Genomic DNA, 19604 nt, shown 5'->3' with positions numbered 1-19604 from the left:
CACCTGCCTGTCTCGCCCACCATGCCTTGGTGGTAATTAATTAAGTTTGTTAATTAAGGCAGGAGGCTGCCTATTCTTGCCCCAATGCCAGGGGGCACTATCTGCGGCTCCGTTCCTTCCCTACACCGCAGCCCAAGCCTCACAGGTGGCATCTAGATGACACATTGCTCCTGGCTTACAGCCAGACCAGCTTAGGCCTCTTCAGGCCTCAGTTTCACACGCATTCATACTACCCGCCTCTCACACAGGGTCTCTTTCATGCATTGACAACTTATTCTGCCTTGCTCCCTCTTTGAGCAGGCCCCTTAGGCCATAGGCTTTATCTAGGTAGTACCTTGGGTGGTAGATGTACTGTCTTTTGGGCCTCTCCTGCAACCCTCACTGGAGCAGTGGCCAGCCAATTACCTGACCAGGTCTAAGCTTGCTCTGGCCCCTTGCAGGGCAGCTCTATATGCTCACACGCTCTGGGCTCTCAGCCCTCTGGTTCTTCTTCCCCACTGGGGTCCCTCCTCTCTGCTCCCTTTCTAGGGCCACCCCTCACCAGGGCGTTCTTAACTCACACCATGACTGGTGTTCTGGGGTCTCACAGGGACTCTCACTCCCCCCCCAGAACCAGTAGGTCATTGTGTTCATTATAGGTCTTTCGACCCACACTCAGCCTCCCAGTGGTGGAGGACTTACCGGGGTTAGGACTCACCCCTATCTCTGGGACTGAGCCCCCTTACTCGGCCTCTGGCCCAAACTACAACCTTGGGCGTCTGAAGACATACCTAGGCCTACTCCTCTCACTTGAGCTCCACACCGGCCCCTTCACTCGGGCTCCACACCGCTCCCTTCACTTGGGCCATGGGGCTTCCCTCCCCGGTGGGCTCAGGTGGCTGTAGCTGTGCCTGGCCCCAACTACCTTTTCTCAGGGTCCTACACCCCACAGGGCTCAGGTGGCTACAGCTGTGCCTGGCCCAACTCCTTCCAATGTTACATAAACCACCCGAAGGTGAGGGCTACGGTTAAGGCGCCCCTACCCACCTTTCACCGGGGTGATAACTGGCCTGGCATTTCCTGGGGGGGTCCCACTCCACTGAGAGCCCACCAGGCCACCCACTCCTGGCAGGGTGCAGTTTTAGGTCATGCTCAGGACCAGGAGCCTCCAAGCCATCCCCTACACCTCCTGCCCTTACCTCCAGGATATTGCATGGAGCCTTGCAACCAGGCAGTGTTACTGCCTGACCTGCCAACAGTGAACTGCCTTGCTATATGGGCGGCCAGAGATCTAAAATGGCCGCTGCAATGAAGCACCTGCTGGCTGCTTGGCTTCGCTCTTAAAGCAGCAGGCACACTGTGACTTCATAACACACCTGAATCATTGCATTTCTATGTTATAGAGAACAAATAGAATTGCTTGTACTTCATCATTATATGTTAATATAATTTGTTAATATTGAAATTAATTTAGATGGAGGACAGTTCCTTTCATGGAAACTGAAAAAGAATATTATGGCTATGTCTTTCTGTTGTCTGTTTTTTAAAGCTGATTTTTCAAATTTGTTATTTAAAGTGTCTAGTATAGTAAAACTGCTGTTATGCTGGAGTAGTGTTGTAACAAAATTGCTAAGAATTTTACTCTTTTTCTATGAAATAGGTAGCAGTTCGCCACACAAAAGCATTAGAACTTAGGATTGGTGGATCTGTAGAGACTCCTGAAGTAGGCATCAACATAGTAAGTATTAGTATCATAAGTTATTATTTTAGATAGGATTGGTGGTATTTAGTTTTCTTTGTATTAAACTTTCAATGGGAGGTGTTACAGTTTTCTTCCCTTAATTCACATTTTTCATTATTTTTCCTGTAAAATTTTTCTTAGAAAGAAATTAAAGGGAATGACTTGCGGAGAGAGATTTTAAATTAAAAATATGCATGATAGCTTGACCAAATGACAGCTGAGAGATTTGCCTACAGGAAAATATGAAAAGGCTATAAAGATGAAGAACAGAGGTTTTGCTTAAGGTAGCCCAAGAGGAGATGTGAAATTAAATGAATCAACAGAAAAATGTGCTGAATTGGGAAAGTGCACTGGTGGTGCTGTCTCCAGGCTGTGGTCCAGGGAAGAGCAAATGGCCAGAACAATGAACTGCCTAGGCAGCTGATGAACAAGAGACCTTTTAAGCTGCAGTATTTTCATAGAGAACTATAGAGAATCGTAGAGAAATAGGGGTGGAAGGGACCTCTTGAGGTCATCTAGTCCACCCCCCTGCCTGAGAGAGGTTCATTCCTGTCTAAACCATCCCATACAATCCATAATTTAAACTCTGCACAACACTGCCCTAACACCCTAACCTGCTGCAGGCAAAGCAAGGGAACCACAACAGCCGTTGTCCTGCTTCTATGAAATGTCAATATATGCTCAAGAGATCCTGGGTAGAGGGCTACCCCCTCCACTATAGAGGAAAGCAAAAGTTCATACCAATCAATGGTTGTCCAACCTTTTCTTGAACAACTCCAGTAATGAAGAGTCCACAACTTCTATACTATATCTACAGCATTCCCTTCATCCACCCAAGTAGTTACTTTGTCAAAGAAGGAAATCAAGTTGTTTATCATGATTTGTTTTTCTTAAATCCATGCTGGCTGCTTCTGATCACCCTTTCCTCCTCCACATGCTTGCAGATGGGCTTCAGTAACTTCCCAACTACAGGCAGTCCTCGACTTGCAGTGTTACAAGTTGCAACATTTCACACTTACAACATTTATAAATTGACACAGTATTTCAACTTTATGATGTCAGTTTCAGCTTTACAACACTTGATCTGATGTGATGCCATGCCAGCAAACAAGTTTGCTGCATCGCCCATCTCCTTGGAGAACATCTGTCCAAACTTTCTTGGACACTTTCTTTAAGAAAGCAGACAAGACTCCAGAAAAACCTGTAGCCAGGACTCCTGAGAAGACTCCAGCCAAGAACCCTTCAAAAAGTCCAACCGAGAGCCTTTCAAAAAGTCCAGCAAAGTCACCTTAAAGAAGTTCTTCCAAATCAATATGATTGCTATTTACAGTATAAAAATATTAATGTAGCTATATTACTCATCTATAATTGATCAAGTACAAAATTCTGGGGTATTTTTAATGAAAATAGGGTATTGGACCTTGGTTCAGGAACAACTCCCTCACTTATAACATTGTTCTTATTAAAAAATTGGTTCTGAGTTGCAACATTTCGACTTAAGATGCAGTTTTCAGGAACCAATTGTGTCGTAAGTCCAAGGACTGCCTGTGCTGAGGTGAGGCTAACTGGGCTGTAGTTCCCTGGGACATCCTTTTTTGCCTTTTTTTAAAGAGGGGCACCATGCTGGTCTTTTTCCAGTCCTCTCATACCTAACCATCCTTACGAGTTCATGAAGATCAAGGGTTCCAAGATCTCTCTTGCCAGGCCTTTCAGGACCCTGGGATGCAGTTCATCCTGCCCTGCTGACTTGAATTACTGCAGACCCAATAAAAGCTCTTTGACTATTTCTCTTATCTCCTCCCTCAGCTTGCCCTCTTTCTTATCCATATAATCTTTATTAGGTGTCTAGCTGCAGCTTATTTTTTTGTGAAGACTGAGGCAAAGTAGCTGTTGAGTAGCTCCACCTTTTTTGCAACTTCTGTTAGGAGTCCCCCCGATTTACTAACAGAGGACCTATAGCTTCCTTGGTCCTTCTTTTCTGGCCAGCATACTTATAGAACCTCCTTTCCCAGGTGAAGCTTGTCCTTTATCTTTGCCTTCCTGATTTTGTCCTTGTGGTTCTTGCTATTTCCTGATATGATGTCTTGGTTACCTGCTCATTTTTCCGTTGCCTGTATGTTTTCCTTTTGCATTTGAAGCATCCTAGAAACTCCTTGTGCAGCTGCATTGGTCTCTTACCTTGTGCTTCCATCATGTCAGGACAGTTCCTTGTTGGGCGCCCATTACTGTGCCCTTTTAGAACCTCCCAGCCTTCCTGGGTGCCTTTATCCTTCAGTCCGTCTTCCCATGGCACTATGTCTGTTAACTCCTGGAGTCAGATAAAATCTGCTTGTTTGAAATCTAGTGTCCTAATTTTTCTGACATCATTCTTTCCCTGTATTAGGATTTGGAATATTATCATGTTGTGATCGCTTCCTCCCAAGTTACCCATCACTTTCATGTCCTCCCCCAGTTCGTCCCTATTGATCAGGACAAGATCCAAGATTGATTCCCTAGCTGTATACTCCACCTTCTGGAACAGAAAATTGTCCTCCATAAAAGTTAGGAACTGGCTTGACATTTTATGTTTGGCTGCATTGTTCTTTCAGCAGATGTCTAGAAAATTGAAGTTTCCCATCAGTACCTTCCCATAGCTTTAAGTTAAATTTGTTATCTTGATCTCCCTCATCCACCTCCTCTTCCTAATTAGGTGATCTTCCCCACCATTATATTGGTGCTTCATCTTTCACCTTCTCTTGTCACCCAAATGCATTCTGTTTTGCTGAATTCTTCTTCTTGAACCAGGGAACAAGTGTATGTGCTTTTGACATAGAAGGCAACACCACAACCTTTTCCCTCAACCCTGTCCTCCTGAAACAGAGTGGAGTCATAAGAGCTGTCCCACCATGTCTCAGATTTTAACGTACTGTTGAAGTATATTCATGGCCTAACAGTGCTCTAGCATTAATATTTTTCTTAAATTTACAGGAATCCTTCAACTTTGATGGCGTTTATGTTGGTTCTACCCACACCATTCCTTTTTTGCTGCAGAACAAAGGAGTAGCATGTGCCAGGGTAGAATTTGATTTATCCAAGTATAAAGACTTTAAGTTGAACTTTAACGACCAATCAGGTATTTTCTTTTATTATTTCAGAATTGTAGTTCAACAGAAAATATGATAAAGTGGATCCAAGCTTAAATATCTCTTGTGTAAAAATCTCATGGGTTTACTGTTTATGGGAAGTTTAAAGTGTTCTGTGAAGTACTTACTATTACTTAGTTTTTATTATAAGTTGAGATAACATTGTTTTTATAAAAAAGGTATTTGTTTACCTTATCTGGACTACTTTATACATGCAATATAAATCAGTATTCCACAGTTATGATTTGAAAACGCTAGAGAACAATACTAGTGATAAAAACCAAGACCCAAAATAATTAGGAAAGTCAATTTTTAAAAATGAAAACAATAAGGAAAGACAAAACTTTGAAGTGACCTAATAGAAAAGATTACAATGTGAAAGGAATTAGTAGGATTAAATAGGAACCTAGGCAACTAGTTGACCAGGAAAAGGAGCATTACCATGAACTTGAAATGGAGAAAATGTTCCAGCCGTACCCTGGTAAGTTATGTGGTGACAGACCACCATGGCCCTCACATGGCATTGGTTCAAAATTGTTGCCTTGCAGTAAGGCCATGGATAATGATAATGTATTTTTAATTGCTTTTGAGTTAAGACGTGGATTAAATTATTTTGTCATTGTTCCACCTGCTGAAAATAAGTTCTGCTTTCAGGGTTAAACTGATATTGCAAGTGTACAGGAAGGAATTTTGAGTTGTAGAGGATGTACACCATGTCACGGGTTATTTATGAAAATCAGAATATGGCTGAGGCATAACTAGTTTAAGTGATGCTTGGGGGCAAATGCATCTAAACTAGTGGTGCTCAACCTTCTGGCTCCATAGGCTGGATGAGTGGTATGGAGCTGTCCACTAGCTGAATCCGTCAATACATGAGCCATATCCAGTGTGGGGTCAGCGTGTGGGGTCACTTGCCATGGATCTGGAAATTTGGCTGTGGGGGGAACTGTGGCAATTAATACTGTTACCTCTCTTATGCCACCAAATTTCCAGGCCTATGGGGAGCCATGCAGACTGGATGACAAGGCCCTGCAGGACAGATTTGGCCTTTGGGCTGAAGGTTAAGCATCACTGACCTAGACTACTTCTATAAACTCAGTTGACCTGAACTACAGTCCTAGTCAGTAGACAGTCTCTCCAGAAATATGTGCATATAGAATAAATGGGATGATGAGCATGAAGACGCTACTGAAAAATGCACATACTTAATAGAAAGCATGAGACTCATCTCAAGAGATGCAAAGTGGGTAAACTCATGTTGACCTCCAAAGAAAGATTGATCTGTTATTTTATAACTGCCTGAGAACAGACACAAACTGGTAAACTTCCTAGTTACCATTCATTAGGGAATTGCTGCTGGGTCATAGACTAATTTTATAGCAGTACAGTCGGAAGATGGCTGGGGCATTGCTTTATGAGTGCAGCAGGCTATCCAGATGTGTGTAAACCTAACAGTGGCACTTAATGTGCTTGAAAATGAATGTGTACTTTACCCATCAGTGTCTATGTCCAGAGGTACCATTGAGAATGAAATGCAGGAAAATCTCCACTGGAAGTGGGAAGTGATGATGGGTAGGCAGGTATTTCTGAACTGGAGAGACAATGGTTCTTGCAAACCCTAATTAAGAGGGTTCCTGGGTTTTTCTGATTTAAAAAAAACCCCAATTTTTTATTTAAAAAAAAAAAAAAAAGTAACCACAAATCCACATTTTTGCATGATTAAAATGAAACACCACTTATATATATATATATATAAATGGTGTTTCATTTTAATCACGCAAAAATATATATATATGTTAGTTGTGTTTCATTTTAATCATGAAAAAATGTGGAATTGAGGGTTACTTTTTTTAACCAAAAATTGGAGATTTTTTTTTTTAAATCAGAGAAAACCAGGATGCCTGCTAATCAGACACTGCTGCAGGTATGGTGGACAGGTACTGCGATGTAGGTGAAATTTCCTAGGATGAACTGAGTCACTTTACTTGGTGATATTGGGGAACAGTTTTGCAGGGTTAAGCATTATGCAGATGGTGTTATGGTTACCTGCTTGCTCAACCCTGGGCATGTCCCAACGAGATGTGAAAATCACAGTAAGTGAATTCTACTGCATATTAGTGCATCATGGCAAAAGCCATGCTAATGCACCCTAGAATTAGTCTACTGTGCATTAGTATCACCTTAAGGATATGCACTGGCATTACTGTGCTGTAGTGCTGTTTAGGTGCATTAAGTTAGTACCACTTATTACAGGTACTAAATTTAAAGAGCCCCAAAATACTTGAAATTAGATTTAAAAAAAAGCTGAGAAATTTGAAATTTTTAGGGGTCTGCAAGTGAAAAAAGGTTGAAAACTGTACCTGATTCAATGCTCCCCCTCTCTCTTCTGCCAAAGTCAGAGACAAAATACTGGGCTAGATAGAACATGAGTCTGACCCAGTATGGCACTTTTTATTTTCTTATGTTTCACTCATTTTTTAGCTACAGAAAAATAATAGTGCAATTCTTATATTGCAAAGAACTCAGAAAGACCCCAACAGGTCAGAGTGCTTTTGGTAATATGTTTTTCTATTTGAAATCTGGATTTATGTTGCGAATCATATATAGGTATTTGCACACTGAACCATGCTAATATGAAGTGGCTTGTCTGATAATCATTGTCCTAGTGGGAACTCTTTCAGAGACTGCTTGCAGACATAAAAAAAATGGGCGCTTTAATTTAAACTCTGCACACTCCTGCACTGAGTCAAGTGCATGCCCAGAAGGAGCATTGTGTTAGTTGGACCTAGTTTGCCCAACTTTTGTATAGATTGGGCTCTTTAGTGGGGTTTTATTGGCACTTCTAATAGCTGAGTATTTTCACGTCTGTCAACAGCTTCACTGACTAGAACACAAGAACAAGATTGGGAAGGAGAAACAGGCCCTGAGATGCTAAAAGGACTCATGCCACCTAACGGGTTCTTTTGGACTTGCCAGAGGGAGGGTTTTTCATATAGACATTTAGAATTTTCCATAGATCTGTATCTGTCTTCAGTTTTTTTTTCCAGAAGTAAAATGTGACTGGTTTTGAAATTGCTTTTTAAAAGCTGTGTATTTTTTTTCCTTTCCCTGTGACAAAGTTCTCCAATGAGGAAATAGTATTCAAGAAGTTCCGCTATGTCAGAAGAACCCTTAGGGATGTGCAGTAAATATTGGTGAATTTGGAAGAACCAGCACTAATTTCAGGGACTAGGCATCAGTTCCTGAAATTAGTGCTGCAGTCTCCAGGTGGCAGATTGCCTACACATGCAGATTAAAGCCTGATAGAAACCAGCTCTAAAGTTATTACACTTTTTTTGAGCAATATTTCATAGATTTCATAGACTTCATAGACATTAGGGCTGGAAGGGACCTTGGAAGATCATCAAGTCCAGCTCCCTGCCCCAGGGGCAGGAAGTCAGCTAGGGTCAAAGGATCCCAACAAGATAAACATCCAAATGTTTCTTGAAAGAGTCCAGAGTAGGTGCTTGCACTACTTCTGGAGGGATACTATTCCAGGCCTTTGGGGCTCAGACAGTAAAGAAGTTTTTCTTTATGTCCAGCCTAAAATGGTCTTGGGGGAATTTGTGAACATTGGACCTTGTCATCCCTTGGGGTGCTCTGGTGAACAGTCATTGCCCCAGATCCTGATGCACACCCCTTATGTACTTACAGGCTGCCACCATGTCATCCCTGAGCCTGCACTTTTCCAGGCTGAACAGCCCCATGGCTCTCAGCCTTTCTTCATAAGGCCTATTCTCTTACCCTCTGATCATGTGCGTGGCTCTCCTCTGGACTCTCTCATGCTTCTCCACATCTTTCTTGAATTGTGGAGCCCAGAATTGGATGCAGTACTCTAGTTGCGGCCTCACCAAGGCCTAGTACAGCAGGAGGATGACAATCTGAGATTTATTTGAGAAGCATCTATGGATGCAAGCCAGAATTTGGTTTGCTTTACCAGCTGCGACAACACATTGGTGCCTCATGTTTATCTTGTGGTCAGTCATGACCCGCAAGTCTGTTTTGGCCACAGTGCTAGCGAGCATAGCACTGCTGAACCTATAAGCGTGTTGCAGGTTTTTTTCCTGAGGTGGAGTACCTTGCATTTGTTGGTATTGAATGTCATCAGGTTTATATCTGCCCACTTCCTAAGTTTATCCAAGTCAGCCTGGATCACCAGCCTATCCTCGGTGTGGACACTCTACCCCAAAGTTTGGTGTCATTGGCAAACTTGGCCAGTCCAGTTCTGACACCAGTATCCACGTTGTTGATAAAGCCTTTGACACCGTCTCTCACCCCATCCTAGTTAAAAAACTAGGCGACTGTGGCATAGATGCCTACACAGTCAGATGGATTGCAGATTGGCTGAAGGGTCGCACTCAGAGGGTGGTGGTGGATGGGTCATACTCGACCTGGGGGGAGGTGGGTAGCGGAGTCCCCCAGGGCTTGGTCCTGGGGCCTGCGCTGTTCAATTTCTTCATCAGCGATCTGGATGATGGGGTGGAAAGTAACCTGTTTAAATTCGCTGATGACACCAAAATTTGGGGGGAGGTGAGCACGCTAGCAGGGAGTGAGAGATTGCAGAGGGATCTGGATAGGTTACAGGGGTGGGCTAACAGGAACAGGATGCGTTTTAATACGGACAAGTGCAGGGTGCTGCACTTGGGCAGTAGGAACCAGCAGCACACTTACACAATGGGGAACTCCCTACTCGAGAGCACGGAGGCAGAAAGAGATCTTGGAGTCATTATTGACTCCAAGATGAACATGGGCCGACAATGCGAGGTCATGGTTGGCAGGGCTAACCGGACCTTGTCATGCATCCACAGGTGCATCTCGAGTAGAGCCAAGGAGGTGATCCTCCCCCTCTACGCGACGCTGGTCAGGCCACAGCTGGAGTATTGTGTCCAGTTCTGTGCGCCCCATTTCAAGAGGGATGTGGACAACATGGAGAGGGTCCAGAGGAGGGCCACCCGCATGATCCGGGGACAACAGGGCAGACCCTACAGTGAGAGACTGCGGGACCTGAACCTATTCAGCCTCCACAAGAGAAGGCTGAGGGGGGACCTGGTGACCGTCTATAAACTCACTAGGGGGGACCAGAAGGGTTTGGGGGAGACGCTGTTTCCCCTAGCGCCCGCTGGCATAACAAGGAGTAATGGGCACAAGTTGATGGAGAGGAGGTATAGATTGGACATCCGCAAGAACTACTTCACAGTTAGGGCGGCTAGGAGCTGGAACCAACTTCCAAGGGAAGTGGTGCTGGCCCCTACCCTGGGGGTCTTTAAGAAGAAGCTGGATGCCTACCTGGCTGGACTCATTTGAGTCCCGTTTTTGTTTTGGGGTTTTGCTGTTCTCCTGCCCTGTCGGGGGGTCGGGCTAGAAGATCTACTAGGTCCCTTCCGACCCTAAATCTATGAAACTATGAAACTATGAAACATTAAAGAGAACAGGCCCAAGGATGGAGCCCTGGGAGACACCACTGGTCATGGAGTGCCATACAGATTCACTTCCTTCAGTTACCACTCTCTGGGTCTGGTCTCAGAGCCAATTCTCCAGCCATCAGACTGTGATGTAGCCGAGGCCACAGCTGACCAATTTTTCCATGAGGAGATCATGGGACACCAGATCAAAGGCTTTTTTAAAGTCCAGATATATGATGTCAATCTCTTCTCCCTCATCCAGGTGATATGCGACCTGGTCGTAGAAGGAGATGAGATTGGTCAGGCAAGACCTACCTGCAACAAACCCGTGCTGGCTGTCCCCTCATGATGTTGCCATCAGCCAGCTTGTCCAAAATGGTCTCTTTCATAATTTTTTTCAGAATCTTTCCAGGGATTGAGGTCAAGCTGATTGGCCTGTAGTTCCCTTGATCTACTTTCCTCACTTTCTTGAAGATGGGGCACCACATTGGTCTTCTTCCAATCTTCAGGTACTTCACCTGAGCGCTACAAGTTTTTGAATATCATTGTCAGTGGCTGGGCTATGATGCCTGCCAGCTCCTTAAGTACTCTGGGGTGCAGTCTGTCAGGACCAGCTGACTTGAAGGTACCCAGCCTCTCAAGATGTTCGTTTACAAGGTTTACACTGATGCTGGGTATAAATTCACCCACACTCGGGCTGGCCCGCATCATGCTAGGCAGGGAAGTTCCTTTGGGTTGATGAAAAGCTTGATGCAAAGTACCCATTAAGCAGGTTGGCTTTTTCCCGGGTGTCGGTTGTCAGTTGTCCCATTTGGTTTAGCAGGGGTCCAGTGTTACCTTTGCTTTTCTTCCGACTTCCCACATACCTGTAAAAGGAGATTTTATTGTCCTTGGTGCATGTAGCCAGAGTTTGGTTGCAGCCTTGGTTTTCCTGGTTTGCTCCCTACAGGTGGACCAGTGCAGAATACTCCTCCTTTGTGGCGATTCCTGTCTTCCATCCTTTATAAGCCTCTCTTTTTGGTGAGCCAAGGGGGTTGCTGTGCCCTTTTGCTACCTTTTCTTTGAGGTGGGATGGACATCCCTTGTGCTTTCAGGATCACTCCCTTAAGGAGCAACCACTCCTCTTGGACGACTCTCTCTGTCGAGTCATGGTCTCTTAGGGCTTGACAGCAAGCCTCTTGTGCTAATCAAAGTCAGCTTTCCTAAAGTTGAGGACTTCTGCATTGCTGACTGACTTGCTAGCTTTGCAACGGATAGTAAAAGTGATCAGCTCATGGTCACTGTCTCCCAGCTTTCCTTTGATTCTTAGGTTGTTGGCTAGATCATCCCCTTTAGCTAGTACCAGGTCCAGCAATGCTTTACCTCTTGTTGGTCCATAGACTCTTGCGTCAGGTAGAGCTCATCCACGCACGTAAGGAAGATTTGTGACCATTTGGATTTGGCAGAGTGCTCTTCCCATGAGATGTCTGGGTAGTAGTAACTTTATAGCTGGTTGGACCTGGACAGCATCCAGGAAAGCAATAAGTTTCTCCATCTTAGCAGATGTAGGATGACTGTTGAAAGTACTGAAAGGATGCTGGACATACCTTATGACTACACTGGATTTCAGGGAGCCAAATATTTTCTTGTTGTCTCTGCATGTTGTGCTTTAAGTAATACTTGGATATGTCTACACAAGAAGCTGACTGCATAGTAGCCTGATAAAACTGTGCAGTAGCTTTGCATGGCAAAAACCATGCTGAGACGCTACTTCATAATAGTATTAGGCTACTGCACAGTAGCATCACTTAAAAGGCATTTGGCACTACTGCACAGTAACTCTGGTTATTGCACATTAATTTAGTACTTGCTTATACAAGTAAGTACTAAATAAATGCACAGTAACTATGGCACAGTAGTGTCTCATATACATGCGCCCCTGGAGAAGCAAAGAAGGAAACATTACTGGTGGGGTTGAGGGGGAAGCAGAAGGACTAATTTTGATCAGCAAATACAAGGGCCGTTGTAACAGCAAATCAAGGTGCTGTATTATTAGGGAAATCTTAAGAACACACTATGACAGCATGGCACAATCAGGGCTACTTTATGCCAATTTATGCTATTACATGATTAATCTGTACTTGGCTTGTATATAAATTTGGGGGGCAGTCCTCGGGGTAGCTCGCAACTCTATTTCTGGGTTTTCTGCATGTTGGTGTTCACCCTGGAGTGTCAGTGTATTGGTTGTGGGAGCCCTTCTTAGAAGTATGTGTGCAAAGCTTACAGAATACCAGCTTGAAACTTTTACAGAGATTGTGCCAGAAGGCAAAAAGGGATATCTTAGCCCAAATCAACATGAAACTCTACATTGTATAATGAAAGTGTGGCTGAAACTGCCTTCACCAGGGTAATTTTAAAAAAAAGTCTCTTAGCTAGACACAAACTACCTTTACCACTTTTTACTCCTGAATCCATCCACAGCATACGTGTAATCTGGTTTGGAGTCTCAGGCTGGAAAACCAAACCAGTGTTGTCTATTTTTATGTTACATGTTTAGTTCACAGTCATGTTCTAAATGACCTGTTACTGGGTGGCTTGCAGGGCTTAATTTGTATTTCCCATGTATTTTTCCCATGTATTTTATTTGTTTGCAACATACATTTTGCTGGTGTCAGTGTATTTCTTTCCCCTTTGCAACTGATTTATATCGCTGCAAATTCTGTTCACCTTCCCTGTGAAAAACATGCATTTGGAAATTCTTTTGGATTTCTTATAGTATTTTTCAGTTTTTGCCTAAGACTCCCAGGGCATTCACAGTAATTTCAAAAAATACTTCCTTTGTGCCCTGACATGTACAGAGAAGCATGGGGGGGGAGGTGGGGCAGGGGAAGCCTGAGACAGTGCAGGCCAGGGTGGGGGTTTAAACCCGTCCCTAATTAGAGCATTCTGCTGGGGCCTGGCCACGCCCCTCCCTCTCAGCTCAGCATTGTGGAAGGAAAGGGAGGGCTTGCTCTAGCACCCCTCCTGGCTTCTAGCTTGAGTCACTGCAGGCATGTTCCTGCATTTCTGGAATGAAAAGGGATTGTCTATCCACCTCCAAATCAGTTCAAGCTTTGCAGGTTAGACTAGCCTGTAAAGATTGAATCAATTCAGGCTTAGGCTTTTTGAAGGTCTGTCCCTAGCCTAAAAGTGGCAGTAGTATGTTTACTATTGCTTTATGTGGAGCCATACGTGTACACTTGCAGTGTTGGGTTTGCAGAAGTAGCTTAGCAGAGAGGCATTTTCAAAATATGCTGGGGATTTTGAAGGTTGTGAGTGGCCTTCTCATCCTAAGGCAGTTTACAGTTCTGACTGCAAGAGCCACTGTTGCACAAGTAGAGGCATTGTGGAATTGTTGCTGGATTGCTGTTTGTATCTGGTACAAATAATGCATCATCCACATGAATGATGTATTGTAGTAACACTTTTGATATAGGACTTTTGCTGTTCAAAAATTGTTTTACATCAGTGAAAACTCAAGGTTTTACTGACAAGATCTGAAATTGAAAGTGGATGCATGCAAGGATATGCCAACAGAAGGCAAGTTTTAGTCTGTAAATGTAGATCAGGCCTGACAATCAAGGTTGAGAGTCTATATTGTGATACTTTTACAGAAGCAAAATTATGGCTATGTAGTCTTCACTTATATTATTAGTTACCTTTATACTTACTTAGTATTTTTTAGCCTAAGGCATTTATTTAGAAAGAGAAGTAACCACAAATAGCTTGATTTACAATGATGATTCTCAAATGACAGTGACTTTAATGGAAGCTGTTGGTGATCTGTACTTCTCAGGTTCAGACCCTAAATACATTTAAAAAATATGTTCAGTCTTGTCACACTGTGAAGGTTTACTATGGAACATGAATGACTGGTGGCTCCCAAGGCTGGGGGAGCACCATTTGTAGGCACCAGTGGCGACTGCCCACAGATGCCAGTGATGGTGTTAGTGGTTGGGGGGAGTGGGCAAGGATGGTGAGCAGCAAATGGGGATTGCCCGCAGATGCAGGTGGCCACGTCAGCAGCAGGGGGCGGGGAGTGGCATGACAAGCAGCAACCACCCTCAGAAGCTGGCAGTGGCTTCAGTGGCAGCCAATCTCAGGGGAGACATGCGCCTCCCCTATGCATCACCTATGCTATGGAATTTTATATGTTGGGAATCTAGTTGTACTACTATAGCCTGAAAAAATAGGTTTCATGTATACTGTAATGGCATGTAAAACTGATTTTTTTTTTTTTTTTTTTTTTTACAGTTTTTGCCCGTTTTCCCCAAAAACTTTTTTTTTTTTTTGTTTTTTTAAATTTTTTTCCCCTTTCCCCCAAAAACTTTTTTTTTTTTTTGTTTTTTTAAATTTTTTTCCCCTTTCCCCCAAAAACTTTTTTTTTTTTTTGTTTTTTACAGTTGTTGACCGTTATCCTCAGAAACCTTATTCATATTCTGTGGAGTTAAAAGGAAAGTCAACTTTACAATGCTCAATATCCTTCACACCAAAAGAAGTAAGTTTGTGAGGCTGCAGTAATTATGTTAACTTAGAAGAATATCTTTAGGTTTTTTTTAAGATTTGAGAAAAAAGGCATCTTATATTTTGAGAGACAAAAGTACTAAGTCATTGAAAATAGCAAATATGTAAATAATAATAGCAGCTTTGGAAAATAATCTGATTTTTAAGAAGATAAACTTGGAAGTCTGAAATATCATGTGTACAATTGCTTTACCATTTTTTCTTTTGTTGATTTCCTCATATTGAAGTGAAAGGTACAACTGTATTGCTTCAAATACTTTTTTAAAAGAGGAAAAATATGCAGAACCACAGTAGAAAAAATAAAGTAAAAAGGAGACTGTATAGCAACCAAATTGCTCCCAAAATTAAAAGTAAATAACTTATTGCAAAGCTTGCATGTCTTGACTCTGAACTCCCCAAAAGGCTATAAAAAGGAGCTTTAAACATGCTGTAAAATGTTAAAAGGCTCCAACAGATCATAAAAACATAGAGTCATAGAAAATTAGGGTTGGAAGGAACCTCAGGAGGTCATCTAGTCCAACCCCCTGCTCAAAGCTGGACCATTCCTAATTATATCATCTCACCCAAGGCTTTGTCTGTCTGGGTCTTAAAAACCTCCATGGATGGAGATTTTACTACCTCTCTGGGTAACCTGTTCCGGTGCTATATTACTCTTCTAGTAACAAAGTTTTTCCTAATATCTAACCTCAGGTTTCCTTGCTGCAGCTTCAGCCCATTGCTCCTTGTTCTGTCATCTGCCACCACTGAGAACAGTTTACCTCTGTCCTCTTTGGAACCCCCCTTCAGGTAGTTAAATCTCTGTCAGTCGTCTCGTCTCCAGACCAAATCAGTTCAGATCCCTCAACCTTTCTTCATGAGTCATGTGCCTCAGCCCCATAACTATTGTTGTTGCCTTCTGCTGGACTCTCTCCAGTTTGTGTACATTGTTTCTTTAGTGGGGTGCTCAAAACTGGACACGCTACTCCAGTTGCGGCCTCACCAGTGCTGAAGAGGGTGGAAGAATCACTTTCCTTGCTCTGTTGGCAATGCTCCTACTAAAGCAGCCCAGTACATCATTAGCCTTCTTGGCAACAGAGGCACACTGTTGACTCCTATTCAGCTTTATTGTCCATTGTAACTCCTGGGTCCTTTTCTGCAGAATTGCTGCTTAGTCAGTCAGTCCCCAAGCTGTACCAGTTCATGGGATTGTTCTGTCCGAAGTACAGGACTTTGTACTTGTCTTTGTTGAACTTCATGAGATTCCTTTTGGCCCAATCCTCCCATTTGTCGAGGTTAATGTGAATCCTAGCTCTACCCTCCAACATATCTACTACTCCCCACAGCTTGGTATCATCTGCAGACTTGCTGAGGGTACATTCCATCCCCTCTTCCAGGTTGTAGATGAAGATATTGAACAAAACCAGCCCCAGGACCAACCCCTGAGGCACTCCACTTGAGACTCGCTGTCAACTAGACATAGAGCCATTGATTACTACCCTTTAATCCCAACTATCAAGCCAGTTTCCTATCCAGCTTAAAGTCCATTAATCCAGACCATACTTCCTTAGTTTGCTTCCAAGAATGTTGTGGGAGACGGTATCAAAGCCTTGCTAAAGTCAAAGTATGTCACATCCACTGGTCTTCCTGCATCTACAGAGCCAATCATCTCATCCTAGAAGGCAATCAGGTGGGTCAGGCATGACTTGCCCTTGGTGAATCCATGCTGACTATTCCTGATCACCTTCTCTTTCAAGTGCTTAGAAATGGATTCCTTGAGGACCATGATTTTTTCAGGGACTGCAGGTGAAGCTGACCAGTTTGTTTCTGAAATGCTCCTTTTCCTCTTTTTTTTAATGATGGGCACTATATTTGCCCTTTTCCAATTGTCTGGAACCTGTCCTGATTGCCACAAGTTTTCAGAGATAATGGCCAACACCTCTGAAGTCGCATCAGTCTACTCCCTTAGCATCCTCCGGTGTATCGTGTCTGCCCTTATGAACTTGTACACATCCAACTTTTCTAAATAGTCCCTAACCTGTTCTTTTGCCACTGTTGGCTGCTTACTTCCTCCCTAAACTGTGCTGCCAGATGCAGTAGTCTGAAAGCTGACTTTGCCTGTAAAGTCGGAGATAAAAAAGGCATTGAGTACTTCAGCCTTTTATGCATCGCCTGTCAATAGGTTGTCTCCCCCATTCAGTAAGGGCCCACTCTTTCCCTGATCTTACTCTTGTTGCTCATGTTTCTGTTTAAAGTAAGTAAATAGCATATTTATGGTTTTCAGAAAAGGCTGTAGTCACAAATATTGAAAGGTAAATTGTATTCAACACTGTTTCAGAAACAGAGGCTTTGGGGTTTAACCAACTCCATGTGCTTCAAAAAGTATAAAAGTTGACTGTTATGGACCAGAATAAGCAGCTGAGGTCCACTTCTGCAGCAGAGGAGCCTAGTGCATTGACTTATAATGAATATCTTAAGCTTAGAGACATTTCATTATGGGGGGGGACAAAATATCCCCTCCCCTTTGTTTTTGTTTGAAGTAAAATGCGTCCCCTATTTACATTAAGGGTCATTCAAAATAATATTTACATAAATGGTACTTTATGTCTCTTTAGTTTTGACTTGGCTGCTCTTTGATGTTCATTGTTTAACAATTTCTTTATCTGTAGCTTGCTTAGATGAGAAAATTAGTGCACAATAAGGTAGGGTGTGACTTGACAGTGCACTTCCTACTCTGACTTCCACAGTGCTCTCGGGGGCACACTGAGAATATCCATGTGGGAATTATTATTGATTAGTTAATGTCCTGTAAATTCATATCCCAGTGTACTTCCTTGAGGCTTGTTTCCACCTCATTTACATCTCGTTGGAGTTTAATGTAGCAGTGAGTCAGTAGTAAGTAACCTGTAGTTTTGTGTTTTGTTCCAATAGCTACTAACATGTTGGGACACTAAAGCTACGTGCAGACATTTGGGGGGGGAAAGAATGGGATTAGGGGGAGGTTAGATCAAGTTAAAAATGGGACCCTGATCTAACTTAGTTTGCCTCTGTATGGACCTTACACTTGGACCTTGTCTTAGTGATGGGAAATCAATCTAAACCCTAACAGTATAGAAGTTTTGCGCACACTGATCAGTGTAAAAATGGCAGAACCTTGTCTGAAATAGACCTGGATTGATATACACTCAAATTTTAATCAATTTATGTTAGACTGGTTCATCGAATTTCAGTATGGTTACCTGCACAGTCTCATGGCTGGAAAAGCCCAGTTACTCGCCCCATCCCTGGCACTGCACTTTTCCTATCTCCCCCCCAGGCACTGGGCTATTTTTAGACCCTTGTGTCCCCACCCCCCCTACACTCACCAACCCCCACCCCCATCCCACAAGTTGCTCTGGCTGCCACTTTTGTCAGCATTTGCCACTCCTGGGACCAAGGAAGTAAGTATCAGTAGGGGGAAGGGCAGGAGGGATGCAGGGGTAGGTTTGCTGGAGGGGTTGGGGAGCTAAAAAATAGCCCTGGGTCTCCCCCAAGTGCCCCCACTGACACTGTGAGCCTCCATGTTCCTGCCAAACCCACGTGGACCCAAGCAACACCCCCCTCGGACACCATCTGCCCTTCCAATCACTCCCATGGATCCCGCCTGCACCCTGTTCCCCCTCTGGATCCTGCTTGTCATCGTGATACCTCCTGTGGATGGTGCCTGCACCTCAGATCCTGCCAATCCTTACTGTGGACCCTGATTGCCCTTCATAATCCCTCCCATGAATCCTGCTTGTCCCTCAACCCCCATGCACATTCCCAATCCTCTCCAAGTCTGCTATCCCACCAACCGCCCCACTGGTCCCCCCTGTTCAACCTTACCTGAGATCAGGTGGTCATTTTGGATGTAATCTAACCACTCCTAACCCCTCTGAATGTCTGCACTTTGCCTAAGAGAATATTACTACTCAGTTACACTATCCATTCCAAATTTTTGACGAGTTTCTTTCAAAAATGAAATTACTAATTGATATTAAAAGTCTAAATTACACTTTGGAAGAAAGCTTAACTTCACTTTAATTTCAGTAAGAATGAATTTCAAATTGTTAAAATACTTTTCCAGAAAAGGCTTCATGCTCCTGATTTTTATAGAAGTGTCTTGTAATGATGGGGTTTCAAATTACCTAGGTGTCTTGAAGCATTTAATATGGATGCATGGCATACTTAGTTTTACACAATCTAAGGTTCAGGCCTCATAGTTGCACAGGCAGACTTCCAAATGTAAACTGACTGGAAAATGAAGTCTTATGCTGAATGTGAAGACAGCCTGACACAATTGTGTGAATTCCCTTTTCCCCTATTAATCATACTGAGGTATCAGCTGTGAAGCCCAGTGATGACACATTAATGTCAACACTTCATTTGCTAATGATTTTAGTGAATTGAATAGAGTGGAGGTGGAAGTGAAGCTTACTGATTTGGGAATTGCTGTGGGGAAGAAAATGCAGAGGGAAGAACTCTGCTTGACGCAATAACAAGGAAAAAAGAGAAAGAAGGCAAGGAAGAGAGAAAAGCAAAGGGCAGAAAAGTAGTATTAGTTCTAAAGATGAGTGTCCTTGCACTGAATGTTATTACAAAATATAGAATGCACAAGATACAACAGCAACAATGATTGATTGTTGTGGTGGTGATGATGATAATAGTTATAAAGACTGTTTTGTACCTTTTTTTTAAGTCTCCCACTGATATTGGTAGGTTGAAGATAATATGTAATCCTAAATGTGGAATGTAAGTGAAGATGAATTTTTTCTGTCTTCATTG

General features: G+C 43.2%; 1 protein-coding gene across 1 annotated transcript in view; it reads left to right on the top strand.

Annotated features, from left to right (window-relative positions):
* LOC109302303 (cilia- and flagella-associated protein 47-like) overlaps nucleotides 1-19604 on the top strand; it is a 354798-nt gene that overhangs the window by 93003 nt on the left and 242191 nt on the right. Inside the window, exons 19-21 of the mRNA XM_019523865.1 lie at nucleotides 1640-1717; nucleotides 4688-4832; nucleotides 14705-14799. Of these exons, the coding sequence (XP_019379410.1) occupies nucleotides 1640-1717; nucleotides 4688-4832; nucleotides 14705-14799 (318 nt within the window). The remainder of the gene's footprint in view (nucleotides 1-1639; nucleotides 1718-4687; nucleotides 4833-14704; nucleotides 14800-19604) is intronic.

This window comes from Gavialis gangeticus, unplaced genomic scaffold (assembly GCF_001723915.1).
Source record: "Gavialis gangeticus isolate Ggan-Ray unplaced genomic scaffold, GavGan_comp1, whole genome shotgun sequence".
NCBI lineage: Eukaryota > Metazoa > Chordata > Crocodylia > Gavialidae > Gavialis > Gavialis gangeticus.
Note: the sequence above shows the minus strand (reverse complement) of the source record. Positions and strands in the feature narration are given on the sequence as shown.